General features: G+C 43.9%; 1 protein-coding gene across 6 annotated transcripts in view; it reads right to left on the reverse strand.

The window, feature by feature from the left end:
- Positions 1-25,814, reverse strand: part of syt7 (synaptotagmin 7) — a 202,941-nt gene extending 177,127 nt beyond the window's left edge. Inside the window, exon 1 of one of the 6 annotated variants that reach the window (XM_031900272.1) lies at positions 25,496-25,814. In XM_031900272.1, coding sequence (XP_031756132.1) covers positions 25,496-25,529 — 34 coding nt within the window. In that variant the 5' untranslated portion in view covers positions 25,530-25,814. 6 annotated transcript variants of the gene reach the window in all.
- Between the last annotated feature and the right edge of the window lie 636 nt (positions 25,815-26,450).

Here is a 26,450-nt window from a genome sequence, read left to right on the forward strand (position 1 = left end):
TGTTTTATTAGACTTGGGACTTACATCTGACTTATGAAGACTCATATTGACTCATATACATGGGTCAACATTAGTGATGAGCGAATCTGTCCCGTTTCCCTTTGCCGAAAAAATTGCGAATCTTTCAAAAGCTTCGCAAAACAGTGAAAAATTTGTGAATCGGCGAAAATTTATTTTGACGCCGCGACTATTTATTTTGACGCTGCGACTATTCTTTGACTCCTGTGACTATTTCTTTGACGCGCGACTATTTTTTTGACGCGCGACTATTTATTTTGACGTGGGACTATATATTTTGATGCCGCAACTATTCTGTTGACGCGCGACCATTTATTTTGACGCCTGCAACTATTTATTTGACGCGCGACTATTCTTTTGACGCGAGGTGAATTTTTCTGCGGTGAACTTTTTCATCCGTTTTGCGAAACAATCCGGCAATGGAGAAACGCAGAAATTCGCCACAAATCCATGTCTGGCGAAACACTTCGCCCATCACTAGTCAACACTGGTTCCCAAATTGTCTACATCAGATTGAGGCCAGAAAGTTTATTGTTTAATCGTTTTCAAACTCACAAAGCCCGGCCAAAGCTTGCAAAGCAATTCCATGGCCAACATCTCAATAGCGTAACGACGGTAAAGCAGAGAGGGGAATGGTTGCAGAGTCTGCTGCATGGTTCCACCACCTCCATACCTAGCTGCACGCTCCTCTACCAGTCAGCAAGCTAATGTGCGAGTGACGGGGGTACCCAAGGGTGCGAGCCCCACTAAGTGGTGGGAATTTTTTTCCAGAGGGGTCTGGCTAATTATTCCTATGTCACTGGGTCATCAACTCTCCAGCTCGCCACCAATACCATGCATGTATTTGCCTAGGATCCACCCACCTCTGTGATTACCCCTAGTTCTGGCACTGCTGACTTATAAACCACAATAGTATAGCTTCACTCACTATTAACCCAGTAGTTTTTTTCTACTAGATGTGACCGAAGTGAGTGTATGGGCCATGTCCAATCAAGAGAGGCTTCAATACTATCCCTTATCCACACTAATGTTACTTTCAATACAGATAACTTTTAGATCATTCATTGGTTAACAACATTTAAACAAAACAATAAGGGTCCATTTAATAATAGGTACAAAGTTCCGTTCAGGTCTAGTAACCAATAGCAACCAATCAGATGTTATCAATAACCAGCAGGCCCATAAATGCTACTTTGTGACTGTGGGTTACAAGACTTGATTCTAACTTTAGACCTATTATTTTATTGACCCCTAGCGTTTCCCATTAAATAAGAGCTTTATAACCGAATGTGATATAACCAGCACAGCGCATTTCCAGCACCGCTTCCCTTTCCCTTTGTTATACAATTACAGAGCTTTATGAGCCCCGAATGGCAGAGACATTTTCATATGGCCAAGTAGATTTCGATGCTAAGATGTTATCACAAGGAAGGTTACAGCAGAAGTATAAAAATATTGCGTTTAATGGGGCACATTATCAGTGCAATAAAACACAGACAGGTAAAGCAAGGTAATTGTGTTCTTTAAAGGCACAGTACACTCTATGCAGTATGCACTTACATACTTCTTCCTATACTCCTGCTAGAACTTAAATTAGCTGAGTTTAATTGAGATCTGTATAAACAACCCCCTCCTAAATGCCATTATCGTGATTGCTTTGGCTTATAGGTAAACAAAAGCCCATTATGCAGGGGGTTTATCTGTGCACTGGTTCACAATAACCAGGAAGCTGGAAACATGGAGAAGCTGCAATCACCCCGTTTGACCTGTTTAGCTCAATAAATAACTAAAACCATAGATTTTCGTTCATGGGACAACATTTATTTTCAGCACAAGCCCTGTTCATGAAACTCATGTATACTGCCTATCTATATGAGGCCAGAGGGATGCTGAGAATTGTAGTTCACAGGCTGGATTGCCTAATTATAGCAAATTTCACAGAACATTACTAAAAATCTGTATTTATCCTTTAGGGCACTGGCGCCTGGGGAGTTTAACCATCTGTGACAAATCTTCGCTACCACAGGCGACTAATTGCCCCAAAATGCTTTCCCACTCGCAATAAAGTAAACCACCAGTGAGAAAACATAAGCTTCATTTTTCCGAAGTTGCCTTCAGGTGCTTCATTTTTCCGAAGTTGACTTCAGGTGAAATGACTGAAATGACTTTATTGTTGGCAGGAAAGCATTTTGGGGAGATTAGTCGGTATTGAAGATTTGTGGCTCGTAACTAATCACCAACATGTGCGACTAGCCTTAGGGAATTAATGGGCCATAATAAGTTTCTAGGGCCTTGTGCACTAACCCCCTACTGCCACTAACTCTGGTTTAACCCACATTTGCAGCACTGCAGTAGAGACCTGCATTGGGCCGGGTACTCGTGGAATTCCTGCAAAGAGGTCTGGTTTCCAATATAAAGTCCCGATACCCTGACTGTGTGGCTGGTCCGTAGGTACCCTCCTTGGGTACCTTCCTGCAATGTGTTAATAACTTGGCCTAGGCTTAGATGTACAAAGATAAGAGCCCAGTTTTCATTGGATAAGATGATTCATTACCATACATTGATTTTAGCTGCAATGTCAAAACCAAACCTGGGGCGGTTCTCCAAGGATATTACAATGAACTCCTGTGGAACCACTTCCCTGTACTACCCAACCCATTAAATCCCTATTACTTAAACTTAATATTATTTAATACTTTATTCCTAATTTATATGCTGAGGAATGCTGGGAGTTGTAGTCCAGCAACATCTAGGGACCCAAAGTATCAGGGTACAAAACCCACTATACAACGAGAGACAAAAGAGGGTTACTACTCGGGGGAACAATCTAATTGCTGAGGGATTTGTATGGTGGTTTAATAAAACATCTGTCTCTCCCCCCGGCTGCATAGAGCCCCGCATCAGCAAATGACAAATTGACCATTGCACAACACAATCAATAGGCGGCTATTATTGAAAATGTATGACAGTTGCTAGATTAGCAAGATTCTAGGCCGAATTATTATTAAGATTGTTATCAGCTGGAGGAGCCATACATCATCCCATATACTGGCGAGGTGAGCTGTGGTTTGATAGGAGAGTAATAACGAACATTACACATGCCGTGAAGCATTCACACATTCGGCATGGTCAGACTAGAGAGGGGGAGACTGGGTATGTGGTCAAGAGAAATGAGCCTCATCCCAATTCAAGAGCAGAGGTTGTGATATGGGATCTATCCAAGCAGACTGTTCTCTGAACCAATATTTCTTAGGGTGCCCTATAGAGCGTGCAGGATAGTGACGCCGGCTGATAAGGACTCCCCCCACCCCCAGACTGGGCTTCCTGAAAGCAGAGATTTTATACTGTCAGCATAAGGCTGGGTAATGGGGCTTCTTCTTCATTCTAATAGTGAATCAAACACCATCAAACCCCTTTGTTGCCTTTTGCCTTTTAGGAACTATTGTAGCCACGTGTGGCGCTGGCACAGGTTAGGAGTGAGGCTAGCTAGATCTGGGGGTGTAGCTGCTCAACCTGCCCCTTATAGTTTAGGCCTTTGTCACATGTTGCCAATTTGGGTTATTTCACAAAAGCTAAAATATAGAGGCATGCAAGTATATCTCAACATGTGCCATAGGTACCAGTGTATGAGAGAAGCACAACCATCGGCAGTAATTATTGAGCCCCATAATACTAAGCTAGCAGGGCCCTCCCCACAGAGGCCTTGGTTATTTGCCTACTGTAACCCCTCGGTGGTGACCTTGGTAGAAAAGGGCCTCAATGAGAAAAAATGCCTCTCAGATGCACAGTCCAATTGTGCCAAAAGTCCACCCAAAATTCACACAAACCCAGCCCACTCCCAATCCCAATCACATACTGCAAGTCATGCATGTCCATCTCGGGCCCCCACACTGCCACTGGGCCCCTGACTACAGGACCCCCCTGTACCCCCCTCTCCAGCCTTGGAGAGGAGTGCAACATCATGGCGGCCAGTGAAAACAGAGAAGCATGGTTTTACCTGGTTCCTCTATCCAAAATAGATATAGGATCAACCAGTATGGCATTACCTTCTCATAGGAATACACATACACACTGTATAAATGTATACAGATAGATAGTCAGACAGATTGGTAGAGATTGGCAAATTACCCTTCTTATTTATAAGCTGTGTCAGTTGATGTAGGACGCTGCGGGAACCCTGGCGCTACAATGACTGCAGTTCTGATTAATGTTCGAGCCCTTTAGGTTCCAGCTGTAGTGCTGGTGATGCAGAAACAACAAGGCAAAAACCATTGGATGCTGGGGGCCCCAACCCACTAGTCTACTTACAGACCTATGGGGGCCCCAACCCACTAGTCTACTTACAGCCCCATTGGGTTTTAATGAATCTTTGCTCTAGCAATAGGTTAGTGCCGGCAATGCGAGCAACAGATTGGATTGCAACACTTCACGGTGCAGCCTATGGCTCTGAGCCTACAGGAGGGATCAGCCCTTGCCCATTAGCACATACCCCTCTTACTCACAGCCATCTGAGCCTTTTGTTGTTTAGATTACTCTTAGATTACTCAGCACAGGCTGCCGGCCTGGGGGAGAAACAGCACTATGTCTTATGACCGTTACAATGATTGTTTTTTAGGGCACCATCTTCATAGCTGCCATCTGCCCCTCTTTCCCACGCACAGTTCCTGGCTTTCACTCTGTCTGTTAAAATGTATGTTCCTGAAAACTACTAACCTTTCTTTCCTGACACCACCTTGCCTTACTATACACACTATCCATAACTGCATCCAGAAACAAACAATCTGTGTCAGACTGGGGTTTTTGGGCCCACTGGAACCCTCACTGCTAGGGAACCCCAACCCTGTCACAAAGCCCCTCCCCCTGCTCCCCACAGATCCTCCCACCACAGATCCAGGGCCCAGGGGCAGCGGGGCCCACAGGGGTTTCTTCCATTCTCCTGACAGCCCAGTCCGACCCTGCAAGCCATACATCTATTGAGAGCAGTTTCTTTATTCTCCCGGTACAATCGCTGCTCAGGTTATGGCAGGCTGCTATAAGAAACATTGAGGGCCCACTGTGACCCAGTAAACCCTAATTAAACATTAATTCTTAGGGCTCCAGCAATAACAGGGCCCTCCGTACCTGCTGTACCCCCCCAATGGCACCACTGCTCTGCATGGCCCTTATGGCACCCCCTCGATATACAGCTCTGATCACTGTGAATTGTTCTACTAGAAACAATGTAGACTAAATCACACCCAATTTGCTCATCTCCATTTATGAGCGGCGGCAGCCAGCAAGTTGGTAGCACATTAAATTCATGTCTGTAGCTATGGTGATGGGGAACTTGAAAATATTTGTAATCATCTTTTTCCTAAAGGAATGTAACAGGTAGCGTGCGATTGCTTGGCAGCCTGGCACCCTACAGGCCTCCTTGCTATATACTCTATTCTCCCTCACCTTCAGCATCTCTTATTGTGTGGATTGTGCCCCGAGCCCCCAACGCACTTCTTGCCAAACATAATACATATTTCATAGGGCCGGCAGTCGGCGGCAGTCACTGGCACTCGTGGGGTTTAGTTCTTAGCTGTAATTGCCGGCAGATCTCAACAATCGCCTCTAATGTACTTTTATTCTCATTTATTTGCTGTTGTAATTAGAAGGCAGCGTTGCCAGCTCCCGCATATCAATGCCTTCCATTATCCAATCAGCGAGAGCTGGCGCTACAAACACAGATGGGAGGTAATGGGGGGCTGTGGTGTGATATTAGTGAGAATATGGATCAATAGTACAAAAACACAAACATGACTGTTAACCCTAATGGGGCTTTTGCTTGGTAAATAGAAACTCTCTCCATTTGTACCTGCAGGGAAACAGTGGCTCCCACACATGGAAATGGGCAGCGTGGTGCATCTGGGCGCATTATCTTCATTAGGGATGTATTCATGTATCTAGAAATGATACTTCTCGGGAAACCTTGTAAACATTCCGTATTGTTTCCTTTACAAGAGATGTAAGCTAATTAATTGCTTCTTTATATCTGTCACCATCGTGGGCATAATAGTATGTGGTACAGGCCGAGACGACAAGCCGCCATGTGGAATTAGCAAAAGGATTTTTGATGTAGGCCTACAGTGGGGGCAGCAGCATGGGGGGCTCCCCAGGACAAAGGCACCCTCAGCAGCCCAAACTCTCATTAACAATTTAGTATGTATTTAAGCTTGGTCTGCCAGGGATTTACCATCAGGTGTCCCTAACATTAATTCTGCATAGGGGCCCTTTGCTGGGTGGGAGTCATATAAGTATGATGTCTTAAACATGGGATTTCCAGCTTGCAACCCTCCAACTCCAACATTCCCTCTTTCAACAACATCTGGAGGACTGCATCTTTTATTTTTGTTGCCTTTTTGCACATGTTGTGCTTTTCACCTGGTGTATTACAGCAAGGGTCGGACTGGGCCAGCAGGATACCGGGAAAAAACCTGATCCCCACCAGCGCTCCCCCCGCTTACCTTCCTCCCCTGATCATGCCTAGGTAAGTCCATTACCCAAGTATCCTATTGATGTCATTGGAAACCACAAGACAAGGGCACAGGTGCTTCCCTGCTGGCTGGTAAAGTGCAATGGGTGCCAATGGCCTAAGGATCCCCTGTGATGCCTGATAGATAGATGATAGATATAGATAGATAGATAGATAGATAGATAGATGATAGAAAGATAGATAGATAGATAGATAGATGATTGATAGATAGATAGATAGATACAGTAGATAGATAGATAGATAGATAGATAGATGATAGATAGATAGATAGATAGATAGATAGATAGATAGATGATAGATAGATAGATAGATGATAGATAGATAGATAGATAGATAGATAGATAGATGATAGATAGATAGAACGATAGATAGATAGATAGACAGATAGATAGATGATAGATTGATAGATAGATAGATAGATGATAGATGTTAGATAGATTAAATGCCTTGGCAATCTCAAATTTGCCATTGATGTCAGAAATATTATATATTACACCTTTTCTGGACTGCAGATTGTCATACTTTAGCCTGAAGCAGAACTGTCTCCTTTCACCTGTTATCCACCAGGGGGCTCCCTGTAGGAGGGCAATTCTTCTTTTCCAGTTTAACACTACTACAAACATTCAGGGCAGCAATTTTTCCAGCCATTAAATGTTGCTGTCTTTAAAAGAATTTCCCTCCTTATCACAAATCCCCCCAATGCACATTGGTCTGTGCTTGAAAATCCATTGACAATTTGGTAACTGGAGGATACGCTTTTTTTGAGTTTACCTCCACACAAGGAATAAAGACAGATATGAGGATAAATAAGGGCACCCCAAAGATAATATTTTTTTCCATTCTTCTCTAAAAATCCTACTACAGATACAGATAATGAATGCTGAATGTGATATGCAGTTCAACTAGAGCTAAAGATGAGCTCACACATGCTTCACTGAACATATTTGCACCTCCTGCAGCTTTGAATGGCATGGAATGACAGCAGCCAATGTGATCTGCCACACTGATTCCTATGCACATGGTTAGGGCAAGGTCCCTGCATCCCAGCTGAATGGCACGGCCCTGCCCCTCACTATAAATCACCCAGAAGGCACCACTGCGGGTCCAATGTGCTCATATCAAGATGCAGTGACCTTCACTGTCCTTCAGTGTCATTGCTTTGTGATTCCCCTTTGCATTTGATACGGTGCCTCACACCAAGTAAAAATGTCACTGGGAGGCGCTTGCCACATATATCGTTTCGCAGAGGCGCAGACGTGCTCCTTGCCTGTTTCATGGAGACTTGCTCCAATGCTTCTTTATGGTGGAATGATTTAACTGGGAGTTTGAGAAGGCAGAAAGCATTGTGGGAGCGCATATATAAATGGCACAGGGGTTCTTTAACAGGATAGTAATTGTGCAATTAGAAACAGGGAGTGAGACTATTGGCTCCCTAGTTATTGTGAACTACTGGAGGGGAGCATTTCGGCATCTTTATTTAATGTTGGACGCATGCAGTGTCCAAACTGTGCTTGCAGCCCAATGGCAGGGGCCTCATTAGTCTCACTCACCAGCCCGGAATGGTACAGAGATTCCAGCACAGTTTTGCACAATGAACTTCAATAATTGACCCCACTTTACTTTAGGAAGGGGCTCATCCAGGCACAGAGTCAGACTGGCCCTGCCGGTGAACCAGGAGAAAACCCAGTGGGCCCTGGTCCTGTTGGGCACACTATCAGGCTGCGTGGTGGAGCACTAGGTGGCTGGAATGCATTGCACGACTGCTGGCACAGTATTTATGGGGAGCAGTAGGCCCTTAGCTGAAGGGGCAGGGTTAGGCTGGAGTCATAAGCCATTTGATTGGGTTTTTTAGTGGGCTCTGTCTCCCCCAGTTTGCTTAGAAAGATTATCATAGGGGTTAAGTCAGAAATTGACCAAACTGAAGAATATAGGTGTGGGGTGCCAGTTGGGAGTAGGCAAAGAGCCACTTGGAGAACCCTGATCCTGGGGGTAGCTTCAGTATTCCCACAGTGGGTTCAATGGGCGCACCAGACATGGACCCAGTCAGTCAGATGCAAACACCATTTTGAACATACACCTCCCACTCTAGAAAATGCTAGCCATTAGTGTCAGAATGCAAGCACAATTGCATAAGCCACGCGGATCATGGCTACAATTATTCTGAAAACATGCACTTTGCACAATGTACATGAGATGTTCAATGACCCAAAAGTAACATTCCAGTAATTAGTTGATCACCTTACATAGTAAAAATAAAACAAAAATCACTTTTATTAGTCCATCATATGAAATATGCAAACCCCGCACTTCCTTGCTTTAGGCCAATACTGAATGCAGAATATTTGCCACTGACAGAACCAGGTGCAAAAGAACTGAGGTTGGCAAAAACGTATTTAGCCCTGTTTGGCACTTTGCGTCCTGTCCCTGTTCAAAATGAGCCCTTTGGCATTTCATGTAACCCTGGTACACACATACATACAGTCCTACCTACAGTACCAGTGCTGACGTATCTGGTTTTAAAGGGGTGAGGAAGCAACTACATCAGGGGGCAGGTAGAGTACAGAGAGAGACTGTACAGTTCTACATTTAGAACTAGAATGCACAGGTTTGCCTCTATAGCTTTTGTTTGTCTGTGGGAGATTTGCATTCTGCTTGTACATTGCCGCTCATTATGTCTGCGCTATGCTAATATGTGACTAAAATAATATAAAGGAAACAGAGTCACCAGCAATTCCTGTGATTTCGGATGTAGCTTAATGCTGACGTCTGATTTCCAGAGAGCACAAGCACATGGAACACTAAAAATATAACCTAACAAGTCTAACAGAGAGTGCCACCAACACCTGGGCTAAATATGGAGGGGTAGGAAAAGGGAGGGGTGGCACAATCGCTGGGCAACATGGAGAGATGTACAGCGAGAAACTCAGCGCCACTTTATAATAAAGAACAACTAAGGGCCTTGGGTGCAAGGCAAGACGTGGGGTGGGGGGAAGAATTAAACGAGAGACCTAATTGGACAAAAATAATAATTTGATTTGAATGAACTATAGACGGAAATATATATTCCAAGCTATGAAGCAAGAAAGGCATACATACTGTCATACAGCAATGAACAAGTGATTTCAGCCCCAATATCCATTGCTATCCACTGTGTTTGTCATATGCCCGTGCAGCTTATTGGCTTCAGATCTTTTCCAATCCTTAAACCCCATCCACTGAACCTCCCCAGTACCCCTATCCTGCTACAGAAAGACATTCCAGTTAAAACCTCAAATCTGTTCACAAACGTTCAGCTTCTTACTAAACATGCTTGTAAATCAGTTTCATCCAATGGTCATATTATCCAGTCTACACAATACTATGATGAATGGCCTCACCTGATTGATAGGGACATTGGCAAACAATCAGATCAGAGCCTGATATTGGCCAGCTTGGCTACCTGGCTACCAGTGTGAGTTACCAGTGATCAACCCACACTACCACAAATTTACGCAATTGTGGCCACCAGTCGAATGCATCTTTTCTTAAGATGGCCATACACAGGCCGATTAGCTGCCAACTTGGTCGAGCCCTTGTATGGGCCCTTCTTGAAGACTGGGTAGCTATCTACTGTGCAGGTTAGAATATCCTGGCACTACATCCTCGCTTCTTTCTCTCTGGTGTTTCGTATCTAAGGTCCCATTATGATCCATTTATTGGTCCAGTGGCCAAATGATTGGATCAGCACGATTTGGCCTAGCATGTTATTGGCTAAATTGGCTAAAGAAGTGCTTGAGTGGCAATCTCACCAAACAGATTTTACAATTTATGTCCAGCTTTAGACTTGGAATTCCTAGTATCCCATGGCCAACTGACCCCAAAATATTGCATCTACATAACTGTTAAGGAGCAATTCCCACCCTCCACTGACGTTCAGGGCTGAATCATCAGATATGGAGGTAGAAACAATAGAAATTCTGCCTCCACCTGGAGATTCAGCCCTGAATGTAGATTTTGCTTGGGCGCCTTCAATGGCATCCGATCAAAAATTTTCAACCTGCCCGATCAATGAGTCGAGCTTTCTGTGATATCAGTCGCCTCTTCGAGCTGCCATACACACACCAAATATCTATGAAATGAGGTTTCGTATGATAATATCGGTATGTGTATTGCCGGCTAAAGATATAAATGTTTATGCTGCTGAATACCTGTGTATGATTCTATCCACCTGTGTTTACAGTACTCTATGCTGGGCACAGAATAGCAGGTAATTAAGTTGTGTGTGTCAACTTTACTTTAACATTCCCTGAGGATTATGGGAGCCGTAGTTAAGTTGGTAAGTGGGAGATCAATGTTCCAAGAAAGTAAGGGTAAGGTATAGTGTATATAAAGCTCTTGATATTTACCACATGGTGGTCCAATAAAATGGATCATTGTACCTATTCTACCTCTTTTTCTAAGACAGAATGAAAGCGCTGCACTGACTTTTCTCCACTGCAGCGGCAGAGAAGCAAACAGGGATGAACAATGAGTGAACACAAAAGATAATGAAAAAGTCAAGGTGATATAAAGAAGAGAGAACAAAGAGTGAGTTAAAATCAGCGTATGGAGGAGAAGGGAAGGGACAGGCAAAGCAGTGGGGAGGATTAAACAGCTGATGGGAGGGAAAGGAAATATGTGAGAAACACTGAATGAGCAAAAGGGAAAATGAAAAGGTGTAGAAAGAGGGCAGAAAGTGGATTGTGGGGGGCATTGGGTGTATTTATAATAATGGCTTGTGCACTACCAATATATATTGCTTCAGGAGATACAGAAGAAGCGAAGCAGACCCTGCAGTTGTTGGGGGGCCAAGTGCAAAGGGCCCAGTGCGGCCCCTACTAATGAGCAATTTAATATACTTTAATAGAATCGGTCAATTTACAAATATCTGGGGCCCTAAATTGAATTTGCTGTAGGGCCCAGTAACATCTAGTTATGTCTTTCTCATTGCCACACCAGGCAAAGGTGCATAGGACATGGCATTATTAGCCAAAACCCGAAAATCTCATCCATGGCATTTTCTGAACCAGTTCTGCTGTTCTTTAGGTGGATTGTGGCACAACATGCCATGCTCCTCAATTTGCCACCCCACCTTCCAATCTGTATAACTAGTGATAAGCCCCTCTGAGGCAGCAAAGCAGCACTGAATCATGGGAAAAGGAAGGTCCATGTCACTGACATGTCATTGTGCCTGAATTTCGCTACTTGGCAAAAAAATCCCAGGGAGAGCAAATGTAATTGGGAGAAGAGACAAGGGGAAAATGAAGTTCAGCAGTGACAGAGAGAGCAGATCAGAGTCAGCAAGAAAGGAGAGAAGGGAAGGAGATTATGGAGTGACACAGAGCAGAGCCGGAGCAGCGCAGAGATAATCAGAGCCGGCCGAGGAGATGAAGAGTGACAGAGAGGAGTTAAAGGCCACTGATGTTACTCACATCGCAGAGTGGGGTTTTGGGGCCAATTAATGAGCACTGGGAAAGGAAATATATTGGGGGACTGCAGGAAAATGTTCCTTTTTTAAAGACTCATTCCCAATAATAATTTCATGGCTGTGACTGCTCATTAAAGGCCAGCATAGCTGCTCACTGCCTGAAGATTTGTCCTCATTAAAGCAACAGTAACACCAAAAAATAAAAGCGTTCTAAAGTAATTATATATGATGTACTGTCGCTCGGCACTGGTTAAACTGATGCATTTGCTACTATACTTTTATAAAGGAGCAGCTATGCAGCCATAGGGGAGAAAGGTCACAGGTTACACAGTAGATACCATGTTCTGTAGAATCCCATTGTATCCTACAGAGCTTATCTGTAATCTTCTATGTAAACCTGTGCCTTTTCTCCTTTTTCAGTTTTGAATGGCTGCCCCCATGGCTACACAGCAGAGTATTTATATAACTATAGTAGTGTATCTGAAACAAACACAACATTTCTACCAGTCGGGGCATTAGTACTTTATATTACTTTAAACATTTTGTGTTATTGTGACTATTTAATAAAGGGCGGCTGGTTTAAACTAACTGTCAATGAATAAGGCTCCACCCCTCCAAAATCTGGGGTCAAAAATAACCTTAAATGCTTTTTTTTTTTTTTTTATAAAGCTTTATGGAAAGCATCAAAGGTAACTTAAGGGACCCAGGATAAACACTAGGATAAACACTGAGTCCTGGGAAGTGGGTATATTTAGTTCCACTGACTAATAGTTATAAGGTCCCAGACTTCTTCTGCATTAAGCAACGTTCTGTTTAAACCCTGAGGGAAGATTGTGAAACTTGCATTTCTGGATCCTGCCAACATCATGTGACTTAAAGAGGCAGTATTTGCCTATATACATACAGCTTCTATTAACATCAGCAGAATAAACAGAACTTCTGAAAATGTATTTTGCTTATCCTTTTAATTACTTACTATATAACCTCCTTTTGTAATCAACAGAGAGGAGCCCTGTGTAAACAGCCTCCTCCCTCCCTGCATTCATAGGGGGGGTTATCTGTTCACTGGTGGTCTGATAAACTTTCTCCTCCTCCCACAATTGCTTGCAGGAACCAGGAAATAAAAAAATACAGTTTCTCTGTTTGCCCTGTTTAGCTCAAGAACCATAGATTTTCCTTATTTAGAACAAAAGCCAAGAAGTCTTATTCGTTGAGCTCATGTTGCACGGGGCGAGGGGGGGGGAATCTGTGCTGTTACAAACCACAAATATAAAGGTGAGGCAAATAGAAAAACTGGAGAGAATGAAATACAAAAATGAGGATAGGAAAAAAGGAATAAGGAGGAAATTGGCTCAAAGAAATAAAACGTAACGTACTGTACGGTTTCTGTCGTAGTGATTCAGATAAACCATACCATACATCACACTAAATACAGCGGCTGCTCTGTTCAAGACTTTTATGTTAATCGAACAGGAAAACACAATTATTTTTAATGGCAATGATATCCTTGCTTGATGCTGTTAATGTTGATATAGAGCACGAGTGAACAATAGCTGGAGAAGTGCTTCAGACAATGCAGCCTGTTTTATTGCATCAAGGACAAGAGAATCTATACAGGTTAACCTGCTGGCCCCAGCACAGCACAAAGATCTGAGCACTCCCCTCTTCTCTCAGTAAAAACAAAAGCCCTTGCGCTGACTGCACCTATATAATGGGTTTAGGTAGTTATCATGTACCAGCTAAATCCCTTCCGGCACCGACATCCCAGCCAAGTGGAGTCTGCATCCTATGTGCCAGATGCTGCACAAAAGCCCCTGCACTGACTGCACCTATATAATGGGTTTAGGTAGTCATCATGTACCAGCTGAATCCCTTCCGGCACCTACATCCCTGCCAAGTGGAGTCAGTCTGCATCCTATGTGCCAGATGCTGCACAAAAGCCCCTGCACTGACTGCACCTATATAATGGGTTTAGAAAGTTATCATGTACCAGCTAAATCCCTTCCTGCACCTACATTCCAGCCAAGTAGAGTCAGTCTGCATCCTATGTGTCAGATGCTGCACAAAAGCCCCTGCGCTGACTGCACCTATATAATGGGTTTAGGTAGTTATGTATGTATGTATATCTTTATTTATAAAGCGCTACTTATGTACGCAGCGCTGTACAGTAGGATTCATTAATACAGACAGGGGGGTTAAATATAATGGATAAATACAAATTACAACAATAAATACAAATAAATACAAGGTACAGTTGCAATAAGAGTCAGAACACAAGATGAAGGAGGTCCCTGCCCCGTAGAGCTTACAATCTATATGGGAGGGTAACTAACAGACACAAATAGGCAAATATAAGTGCTATAGGTCACAGTGGGTGACATTACAGTATAAGTGCCAGTTTCCAGATCAGGTGCTGGGTGAGTGCTCCATAAGGTAGTCTTTAAGTTTAGTTTTAAAAAGACTGGGGGAGGATTCTCTCCGGAGGACATCAGGGAGGGCATTCCAAATGTAAGGGGCAGCCAGGCAGAAGGATTTAAGGCGGGAAACAGCAGTAGTAGTGGGGGGCGCAACCAAACGGTTGCTCTGCGAGGAACGAAGGAGTCGGCCGGGAACGTACGGAGACACCAGGGAAGAGATGTAGTGAGGAGCAGAGGAATGGAGGGCTTTGAAGGTTAAGAGAAGGAGTTTGTAAACTATTCTTTGTTTAACAGGAAGCCATGATAAGGCCTTTAGCAGGGGAAGGGCCTGAACTCTCCTGGATGAGAGGATGAGAATTCTGGCAGCGGTGTTTAATATAGACTGTAGGGGGGAAAGATGGGAATTAGGGAGGCCGGTTAGCAGCAGGTTGCAGTAGTCAAGTCGGGATAGGATGAGGGCATGCATGAGCAGCCTAGCTGTTACAGTAGAAAGAAAGGGCCGGATTTTGGCAATATTGCGTAAGAAAAAGTGACAGGTTTTGACAGTGGTGTTAGTATGGTCAGAGAAGGAGAGACTGGAGTCAAAGATCACCCCCAAACAACGCATGGAATTGACAGGGTTGATGAGGGTGCCTTCAATAGAGATAGAAAAGGGGGGAGTAGGACCAGGTTTAGATGGAAAGATCATTAGTTCAGTTTTTGTTAGGTTGAGTTTGAGGTGGCGTTGGTTCATCCAATTGGAGATAGCCAGGAGGCAGTTAGAGATTTGAGTCTCAGTTTCAACTGTTAATGAAGGGGTCGAAAAGTAAATTTGGGTATCATCAGCATATAGATGGTATTTGAAGCCAAATGAACGGATAAGATCTCCCAAAGACAGCGTGTAAAGGGAGAACAGCAACGGCCCAAGTACAGAGCCTTGGGGTACCCCCACATTAAGAGGAACTGGAGATGAGATTTTGTTAGCGTAGGAGACAGTGAATGACCGGTTAGAGAGGTAGGAAGAGATCCAGGATGCAGCCTGACTACGGAGACCAATCGAATGCAGAATTTGCATTAGGAGGGAGTGGTCAACCGTATCAAACGCAGCCGATAGATCTAGGAGGATTAGTACAGAAAAGTGACCACTGACTTTGGCAACCTGAAGATCATTCGTAACTCTGCACAACGCTGTCTCAGTAGAGTGCGCAGGCCGAAAGCCAGATTGCAGCGGGTCCAGTAAATTATGTGCATTAAGGAAGTTAGTGATACGGGAGAAGACAATGCGCTCTATCAATGCGCTATCATGCGCTATCATGTACCAGCTAAATCCCTTCCGGCACCTACATCCCAGCCAAGTAGAGTCAGTCTGCATCCTATGTGCCAAATGCTACATATCCAATACAGGCTGAGCCAAAAATATATTAGTCCCCCTATATAAAGATATTTGGTGGAATCGCACAACAGCTGATAGGGCAATGAAGAAATCTGGACCAATCACTGACCCACTTTGCCACATGTAAAGGTTCAATAGGAAATATATGGCTCATTACTTCCAAGTAGCAGTCTGTACAATTGTCCTTGAACATATGTGCTCAAATTGTACAGACATCTGTTGGGAATAAAATTCAGGCATAGGGAAAATGTTTGCCAGCTCTAAATGCCCCTGGAGGGCAGTTGACCATGCTCAGCCAGAACACAGCCTGTCTATTGAAGCATCTTCCATTTCTTTACTCTCCCCTATTGTACAATGCCACAGGGTGACGAGTCAAACACAGAGGGGCAGATTTATCATGTGGTGTAATAAATGGCATAATTTACAGTATCTATGTGTTTTTTCTTAGAGCGACTTCCGTCAGATCTTGCTTAAAATAACAGCGCCAAATCTGGCATTCCAACGGCATAAAACAAAACACACCTTGATGAATTCACCAATTATTTCACACAGCTTTTTGCACAGTTTTTTCAGCAAATTTCTATTACACAGCACAATAAATAGGCCCCGGGGTATATACTACTCCTCCCTTTGTTATTTTCATACACACAGACATATGAACTACACCAGATGTCCTGTCATATTGAATCAGCCTGCATTACAGGCTTACTGTCCCTTTAAGACGTGGCACTTGACAGATGTGCCTGACTGACAGTGGATGTCAGGAAACGGAATAAAACTGCAATAATCAACTTGGCATGAAACAGCGGGAAAAATGCTACTTTTCTGATTTGTACATTTACATGATGACACAAAATGACACAAAGTGTGTGTCAGCAGGAACGTGCGGTTGACAGGTGTCACAACCGGTGGCCTCAGCCCGGTGCTTTTCTCTTTAAGTGACATTCTCTGTTGTGCCGCACGTAGAACTTATAGAGGGAATAGAGGGATACATCAAATAACGAGGTAATAAATGAGCCTCTCTGTGCCTTTATTTCATTTTCTCTCGATCCTCCTTCCCTTTACCCTCCCCCATAAACTTCAATTTATTATCCAGCCGCTTGTTGATGTCAGGAAATCTCCGAGGCATTTGAAGCAAATGATGGTTTTCTGTAATGGGATTGTCCAACCTGTGGGCCCTCTAGTTGCTGTTGAACTACAGCTCCCACAACCCATTGACTGTAGGAAATCTGTGAGGCACTGGAACTGAATGAAAACATTCATGGATAACCTTTGGCTGTTTGGGGACGCTGGAAACTGAAATATAACAATAGCCCCAATTACATTCTGATCCATTAGTGGCCTCTGCTGTACTTCCTTCTCCTGCCAACGATGCTGCGGTTCCATTGTTCCTTCTGGATTCCCTCTTGTTTCTTTGCCTAGTTACAATGACTGTCTCTTATTGTTCTCCCTGCTCTGCCCTTAGGCCCCACGTGCCCCAGGACTTACTCCTACATACCCTTCATTGTCTGAGATTGGATGAGGAAGAGTATGGTATTGTACTTGCAACAGAATCTAGAAGCAACTTAGAAGATGCAGTTTGCAGACAATATCATTATAATGCAATATCCTTATCTTCTACAATAGGGGGTACATTATTCCCTATATAAACTAAGGTAAGTTACAATCAGTGCTTTATGATGTCAAGTATGACATGACCCACTGAACTTATGTAGTACAGGATGGGACCTGTTATCCAGAAAGCTTCAAATATAGCAAGGCCATCTCTCATCAACTCCATTTTAATCAAATAATTCACATTTTTAAAAGTGATTTCCTTTTCTCTGTAATAATAAAGCAGAAATGTGTACTTTAACTAATCCTTATTGGTGACTCAAATTATGGAAAGACCCCTAATATGGAAAACCTCAATTTATGAGCATTCTGGATAACAGGTCCCATACCATTATACTTCTCAGCCTGTTGGCACACAGGTCAATGGTGACCTATTGCTTTTCTCTTTGAAGTGCAGAAACTGACTGAAACTCTTTTCTCTCCCTTCCATTCTCATGCCACTGGCTTCTCTACTCTTACCATTGGCTCTTCTCTACTCTTACCATTGGCTTCTCTACTCTTACCATTGGCTTCTCTACTTTTACCATTGGCTTCTCTACTCTTACCATTGGCTTCCCTACTCTTACCATTGGCTTCTCTACTCTTACCATTGGCTTCTCTACTCTTACCATTGGCTTCTCTACTCTTGCCATTGACTTCCCTACTTTTACCATTGGCTTCTCTACTCTTACCATTGACTTCCCTACTCTTACCATTGACTTCCCTACTCTTACCATTGGCTTCTCTACTCTTACAATTGGCTTCCCTACTCTTACCATTGGCTTCTCTACTCTTACCATTGGCTTCTCTACTCTTGCCATTGACTTCCCTACTTTTACCATTGGCTTCTCTACTCTTACCATTGACTTCCCTACTCTTACCATTGGCTTCCCTACTCTTACCATTGGCTTCTCTACTCTTACCATTGGCTTCTCTACTCTTTCCATTGGCTTCTCTACTTTTACCATTGGCTTCTCTACTCTTACCATTGACTTCTCTTATCTCTCTATTCTGCTACTGGATTCTCTTTCCTCTACTCTTGCTAGTGGGTTCTCTCTCTGCTCTCTGTACTAGCCACTCTGTCCAATACTTTTGCTACTGGCTTTCCTGTAATCTTCTGTAATGTTTTTGTCTCCTCTATGTTTGAAAGTGGCTTTTCTCTCCTCTACTCTTGCCACAGGCTTCTTTCTCCTCTATTCTTGCCACTGACTTAGCTCTCCTCTACCCCTGCAACTTGCTTCTCTCTCTCCTATACTCTTGTAATTTGCTTTTCTCTCTTTTACTCTTGCAACTGGCTTCTCTTTCTTCCTCTTTTGTCACTGATTTCTGTCTGCTTTACTCTTGCTTCTGTCTCATCTCTACTCTTGGCACTTGCTCCTCTCTCTCTCCTCTACTTTGGCCACTGGCTTCTCACTACTCTTGCCACTGGCTTCTCATTTCTCTTGCCACTGGCTTCTCACTACTCTTGCCACTGGCTTCTCACTACTCTTGCTACTGGGTTCTCAGTACTCTAGCCACTGGCTTCTCACTACTCTTGCCACTGGCTTCTCACTACTCTTGCCACTGGCTTCTCACTACTCTTGCCACTGGCTTCTCACTACTCTTGCCACTGGCTTCTCACTACTCTTGCTACTGGGTTCTCAGTACTCTAGCCACTGGCTTCTCACTACTCTTGCCACTGGCTTCTCACTACTCCTGCCACTGGCTTCTCACTACTCTTGCTACTGGGTTCTCAGTACTCTAGCCACTGGCTTCTCACTGCTCTTGCCACTGGCTTCTCATTTCTCTTGCCACTGGCTTCTCACTACTCTTGCCACTGGCTTCTCACTACTCTTGCTACTGGGTTCTCAGTACTCTAGCCACTGGCTTCTCACTACTCTTGCTACTGGGTTCTCAGTACTCTAGCCACTGGCTTCTCACTACTCTTGCCCCTTGCTTCTCACTACTCTTGTCACTTGCTTCTCACTACTCTTGCCACTTGCTTCTCACTACTCTTGCCACTTGCTTCTCACTACTCTTGCCACTTGCTTCTCACTACTCTTGCCACTGGCTTCTCACTACTCTTGCCACTTTCTGCTCACTACTCTTGTCACTAGCTTCTCACTACTCTTGCCACTTGCTTCTCACTACTCTTGTCACTGGCTTCTCACTACTCTTGCCACTTGCTTCTCACTACTCTTGCCACTGGCTTCTCACTACTCTTGCCACTTGCTTCTCACTACTCTTGTCACTGGCTTCTCACTACTCTTGTCACTGGCTTCTCACTACTCTTGCCACTGGCTTCTCACTACTCTTGCCACTTGCTTCTCACTACTCTTGTCACTGGCTTCTCACTACTCTTTCCAATTGCTTCTCACTACTCTTGTCACTGGCTTCTCACTACTCTTGTCACTGGTCACTTGCTCCTCTCTCTCTCCTCTACTCTTGCCACTGGCTTCTTACTCTCCTACTTTTACAACTGACTTTTCTATTCCCTAATCTTGCTACTGGCATCTCTCACCTCTACTCTTGCCACTGCCTTCTGTCTCCTCTACTCTTGCCACTTGCTTTTCTTTCGTCTTCTTGTTACTGGCTTTCTCTCCTTCACTTACTCTCACTGCCAGGCTTGCTCTTGCTGTTGCAGGATCTGGGTTAGGTATCTGGGGACCCTGCTCTCTTTCTCTCTATGACGCCCTTTTTACATTCATATTATCTTCTCTTGGATTCTGCAGATATATATAGAGAGCAGAACTCTTTAGAGATCATCACATCTGGGACTGTAATTCTCAGCACTTTTCTGCAAGTGCACTTGAAGGCATGCCCCTTGTATCAGCATAAATACTCCTTCTCCATTGCCTGACCTTAAATTCCTTTATATCTACAATGAACAAGGAGGCCATCAGGGATATCAGAAAGGTCAGATAATATCTTGCCAATTGCTCTTACACCTGCAATGCTCCTGACTTTTTCCCATCAATCTGGCCTGCTCTTTATGCTGCCTCTGTTGGAGCACAGAAGGATGAACCATGTGTGTGTAAAAGGGGGGGGGGTAAAGTATGGCTGATTATTCACCCCTTTATTTCATTTAGTCTTCAACTATTAATAATTAGCATTGTTTGTTATCTATCATCTATACATCTCCTATGGTGGATTTATTGATGACATAACTGTCAATGACCTATGTTCCTATCTATCTTTATAATAATTAATGGTCAATCTATGTATAATCTATCTCTCTGACTTTCTCTTATTTCTGTCTAGCTCTCTTTCTCAATCTATCTCTCACAAATCTCTATATCAATGATCTATCTACCCACCTGTCTCTCTTTCTTATCTATTTTCTGTCTACTTATCTGTGCATGATCTATTTCCCATCTTTCTACCAGCCTCTCTCAACATATATATTTTTTCAATTAACTCTCTATTTATTAAAGATCCGTCTGTCTCTGCCTATAAAGTCATTATCTATAGTGTTTTCTTCCTCTCTATATCTACGCTCGCAACCATCTATTAAAGAATTATCTGATCATTATCCCACCTATTTATTTATTAACAAAACACACCTTTTTAACATTTCTGGGAGGGGGGGGTGATTCACATTCCTATTACGTTCCTAACACTGTGCAATGATAATTAGGAGCATGCTTTTTCCAATTATAAGTGCAATTTACACAGTGAAAGTGAGAATAACCAACGTGAAGGAGTTGGGGGGGGTTAATGGGGGTCGAGTGATGGCTATGCACCTAGGATGGGATTCCTATTAGAATAAAGAAGAAGCAGTGAATTAAGGACTGTTGTTCTGGATCGCAGGAGACGGGCACCCTACTGGGTATCTGTATCGACCAGCCTGCAATTTGCCAGTCACTACGCAGCGGGTCACTTTTTCCCACAGTTGATTTAGTCCAACGGAGAATGCCACTTATTCGGCCACTCGTGTTGAAGTGCGAGTGGGCGGCTATGCTCCTTTAAGCACTGTTTATTTTTAGCCAGTGGGTGTGTGCACGGCAGCTCTCTGCACGGAAGGAATTCTCTGTTCAAACACAGAATGTGACCAAACTCACAAAAACATAGGACGTCTCCGTCAGTTACCTCGGGGATCTTCAACCTGTAGCTCCCCAGCTGTTGCTGAATTACGCCTCCCAGCATGCTTTCGGCTGCTGACGGAGGCTGAGAGTTTTAGTTCAGCCAAAACTAAGCAGCCTCAGGTTTATTATTTTTCTTTTTTTTGCTGAGTGCATGTGTTCTAGAGCAGATGGAGAGCACCAAAATCTAACAATACCATTGTCTCGCAAAGGCACAAATATAAAGGTTTTTTCAGCGGAGCGAGAGTGGAACCTGTTCCTTGCCAGAGGGCTCATAATAATACATAGTGTCAGTGAACCACAAACACAGAAGCCTCAGAAAACCACAAATGGAAGTACTGTTGCCCAGCCCCTGCCTCAAGTGCTTTACCATCTCATTATTTATATGTACTCCAGCTTAACTAGAGGTGGCCATACACGGGCTGATTGTATGGGTCCCTTAGATCGATTCTTATTGGCCCGTGTAGGGGCAGCAACGGCGGGCCTGATATCTGGCCTGAAATTGGCCAGATATCGATCGGGCAGTTTAAAAAATGTAGTCGAATTGGGGACCACATCGGCTCATTGATGCGGTCCCCAAACCAACTGTGCCCATTACTGTCGTTATAAGTCGATCATTTGGCCCCAGGGCCTAAATTTGCCCGATATCACCCACCCCATCTCGCCAAACAAGCAGATCTTAACATGTATGGCCACCTTAAGACAATGGGTAAGCAAACTACTAGGGACTACAAATCCCAGCATCCTCCTGTGTGCTGAGGTCATTATCAGTTCAGTCATTTTGAGCAATGAATAAGTGAGGGCAAAGCTAAAACCTGAAATACCATTAAAGGACATGTCAACCCCCCCAAAAAATGATTTGCCTAATAAAAGAAAACATAATTCCAAGCAACTTTCCAATGTGAATTTATTGAAAATGTTTAGTGCTTTAAAAGTTATTTGTAAATGATGCTCTGATATTGTAACACAGGGGGTAGTTAATTAATAGTAAAGTAAATTGTATAGTAGCAAATTGGAACATTTGAGTACAGAATGAGTTAAAGGGAATCCTGTATAGAACTTCCAAGAGTCATATGGTCAGGAGAAAACTATGGGATAGGCATTAGTTTCCACATATTCTTTATATATAAGGAAATCTGGCTATACATGGGGTGATAATGGTGGCTGATTCATGGACATAGAGGGCAAAAACCAAGGCCAACCTGAATGAAATCTGATTGGAGAGGGCTGGAATATCCCATCAGGCAAGGACCTCACTGAGCCCTGGTTGGTCCGTGGGCTAAACATATAGAGCAGCCAGTGGCATAACTAGATGTTACTGGGCCCCACAGCAGATTCAATTTAGGGCTCCCAAAACAATGATAAGTTGATACATTCTACATAGATATATTGAAACTGCTCATAATTTAGGGGCTTACTCAGCCCCCTAAACTCCTGGGCCCCCCTGCAACCAATCACAGGGTCTGCTTCCTCTGTAGTTACGCCCATGAGAGCAGCCCTATTGGTCCAAACAAAAAAATGCCCATCTGTCAACCATGCTATAGTGTACCAGGACCCACTACTCTTGTTTTGCTGTCAACTATGACCTGTAGGGGGTGCTAGGAGCAGCGTAGGCAACAGTTTAAGTGAGATAATTTCATTAGGAAGATGCAAGTCATTCAAACTGTATCCTAATACCTCTGGCTCAGGTGTGCCCGCTATAACAATGAGCTTGCAATGATGACCCCCTACACCAAATGCACATTGAGTAGCCAAGGAAGGGTGTTTGGCCACAAGGGTGTCGTTATTTTTCCCCGGCCAGCTCAGTGGATTCTGGGAGAGGCTGTTGAGTAGCAGCTTAAGTGTAGAAGGTTGGAGAATAAGCAGTGCAATGTGGTAATGAAGTTAAGGAGGATCAAGGCTAAATTGTCATAGTGCTGAAAGGTAACCCATCTTGGCTATCACCATCCTTACCTACTATCCCCATTATCCGCCAGTGTTTTAGTGCTGGACCCAGAGCAGTTGCTAAAATCTCTGCAGCCCAAAGACAGCTCTGACATGATCTATGGCACAATCAGACAACCTGCTGACCCACGGATACTTCTGAACTACAACTCCCTGCAACCCAGCTAAAGGAAGTTCAACAGTCACGGAGTGAAGAGACAGTACAAAAACATCTTGATCTGTGGGAAACCTATGTGGGTTTGTAGATGACAGTTCTGCAGAATAGTTACATCTATTATCAGCAAAGCTATGGTCGTGCCTGTTTCATGCTAATTGTTGCACAGCTCTAACCATATGGGGCATGAATTGAAGTATCCCCTATGAAACAGAAAAAGGAACATTTTGGAGGCTACAAATTGGGGACTCAGCCTTTGTGACAAAAGGGTTAATTGGAGGAAGAGCCTAAAATGACAATGATAAAACATTGTCTGTCCGTCTGTTCACTTTAATCACTGGCAAGTGTAAAAGTAATTAAGCAATTCGTTTTCTGTTTTAGCCGAAGTTTATAGATTATGTAAGGACCCTAACTGCTGCTCCCCCATCTTGGTGCCTGGAAGGTCATGTCCTATGTATAAGGTAGCTGCTTCTATACCATGCAAGCCGTTTCTATCCCTCTCTGTTTATGTCTTATTGATTTTAACAATCACAGCACATTCTTTACCTTTAAATCATTCTTTTCATTATTTGATACCCAATTATATGCTCAGCAACTATGCAATTGCCCCTTATGGATAATCAGCCTGTATATACCCGGCCAAGTTCCTTCATAAATGTTCCTCTGCCCTGCTGGTTTTATGTAATCCAGTGACTGGAGTTTTAGGCATGCCCACCCTTTAAAGTGCAAGGAAAGTGTGTTTATTATATATTTCCTTCTGGCCCCAGCCTGTGCAAGAAATGGATTTAATTTGTCCTTTTGGCATTGAGAGATGGGAGTATGAGAGAATATACACAGTGACAAATGAACCCAATCTCATTGTACACGTCCCAGTACCACAGAAAAGAAAAGTGAACAGGGGCTTATGGCTCATACAGGAAAATGAGAGGGGAAAGCAACAGGATAGCACAGGAGGGGGTGAGACAAGGTGGGTACAGCAGTACAGTAAAGGCTTAGGAGCAGGTTGTACTAGGGAAATATGAACAATAAAATGAGCATAGGGAAATAATGATGTATAAAGTGCAAGAGGGCCAAGGAAGGGCTGTAAAAGACAGATTACAGTAGCAGATGACAGACTTGGGCACAGAGGGGGGACCAGGGTGGATAAATACACAGCAGATATGGGCAGTTGAGTAAGAGTAAAGGATCATTACAAAATGCAGCTGGAGGGAAGGACAGGCAGAAATATGAGGTGCTGGGCTGTTATGTCACAAAGGGAAGTTAAAGCAAAAAAGCAGGTTGGGTGAACATGAAAACAGCACAGGAATGTTCAGGCTAGCAGGTGGCAAGCACAGAGAGAAAGGGAGAATTTGAGAGGGTTAAAGGGCAGTGGAACCCAGACGAAGTAGAGCCAAAGGGAGATAAGTGAATGGCCGCTGTACGAGAAGCAAAGTAGTGGCAAAAGGAGACTTATGTTCTTGGCATGAGAATGTGTGGAAGCACTCCTGATTCTGCTCATTAGTCCTATAACCCCTATAACCCTACGTCCCTGAAGTACTAACAGGTAGCCACTGTGCATCTTGGCACCCATTCACTGGGACACAGGCAGTTGCACCTGGGGGGAACCAGCAGGTTTGGCCACAAGAATCTTGGTCAGCACAGCAAAATATTTTGTGTTTAGACAGTGATGTTACAGTGCTGCAGGTTCTGCCTACTGACCTGTGGTACCCTGAAGCAAGAAAGCCTGAGACTCACCCTGCCTGCACCCTTGCACATAATCACACACCTGTGGGCTGAATACTATGCAGGGTGCCTGTTCTGCATTTCAACTAGTGTCAGAGTAATTACTGCATAAGAAAGCCAAGTGCCGGAGACAGGTCTGGCAAATAAATGCCAGGAGAGTATAAAATCTACCTTTCTCTTTTGGTGCCCAGCACAAGGGCAAAGCCCTGTGCCCAGTTGCAGACAGAGACAGCAAAGACTCTTCTTACCTTTGGTGTTGGAAGCCTCTTGGTTAATGTGCATCTTCCTGACTGCCTCTTCTCCTCCGCTGATCCCTTTACTCTTGTCCCTTCCCTTTGTACTTCACAATAATACAAAAACACACACAAAAGCCTGCAAGGTGGGTTGAGGTCGAGGGCGGGGACGGGCTGAGCTGCCACTTGTGGGGGGTCCTGTGTCCTTCTCTCCACTGACAAAGACCCTTGAAAGAGAGGAGATGGAGAGGCTTCAGGTGGCTCCTGTGTGCAGCTCAGAGTGTAAATGAATGAGGATCTTTAGGCAGGAGCCTGCCCCTCTCCCTCTCCCCGTGTCTCTGTTTCCCTGTGCGTTGCCTCTTTCACATCCACATGCTGCTGGCTACTGGCTGAATGGGAAACTGCACTCGCACAAGCACTGAGATCACTGCAATTGCTATTCCCTGGCACCTGGACAACAGGCGGGCAAATATAGTAGGGTCTAATAGACTTGACCCCTTTCAGCTCATTGTTATGTAATGACGTTGCTCTTTACCACTATACAGGGCAGGTAATGTATGTGACTATATATGTAAAGGCAAAAATAAAGCCTGCCTATAAGGAGCGTCTATCTCTAACTGGCTGTGCCAAAGGGGACATACTAGTGACACATTATGGATTTTGAAAACAATAAATGACTGGTACATCTGTGCAGAACAAGTCCCCTCCTGTACATCAGGCACGCTTCATTTAAATGTTACTGCTCAATAAAATCAACCAGCCATAGTGCCATTATTTCATGATGATTTGACCCCAGGGGACACCAGGGCCTCATTTACTAATAGGGTCAAAGTACTAAGTGCAAAAAGTCAGGGCTATTGGCCTTGCAAAATTGTGTGTGTGTGCCACTAGGCACAGGCTATGCTAAAACATGAGCTTAAACGGTAGCTGACCTTCGTTATTATTATTGCATTTTGCTGAAAATTGACAA

This window comes from Xenopus tropicalis, chromosome 4 (genome assembly GCF_000004195.4).
Source record: "Xenopus tropicalis strain Nigerian chromosome 4, UCB_Xtro_10.0, whole genome shotgun sequence".
NCBI lineage: Eukaryota > Metazoa > Chordata > Amphibia > Anura > Pipidae > Xenopus > Xenopus tropicalis.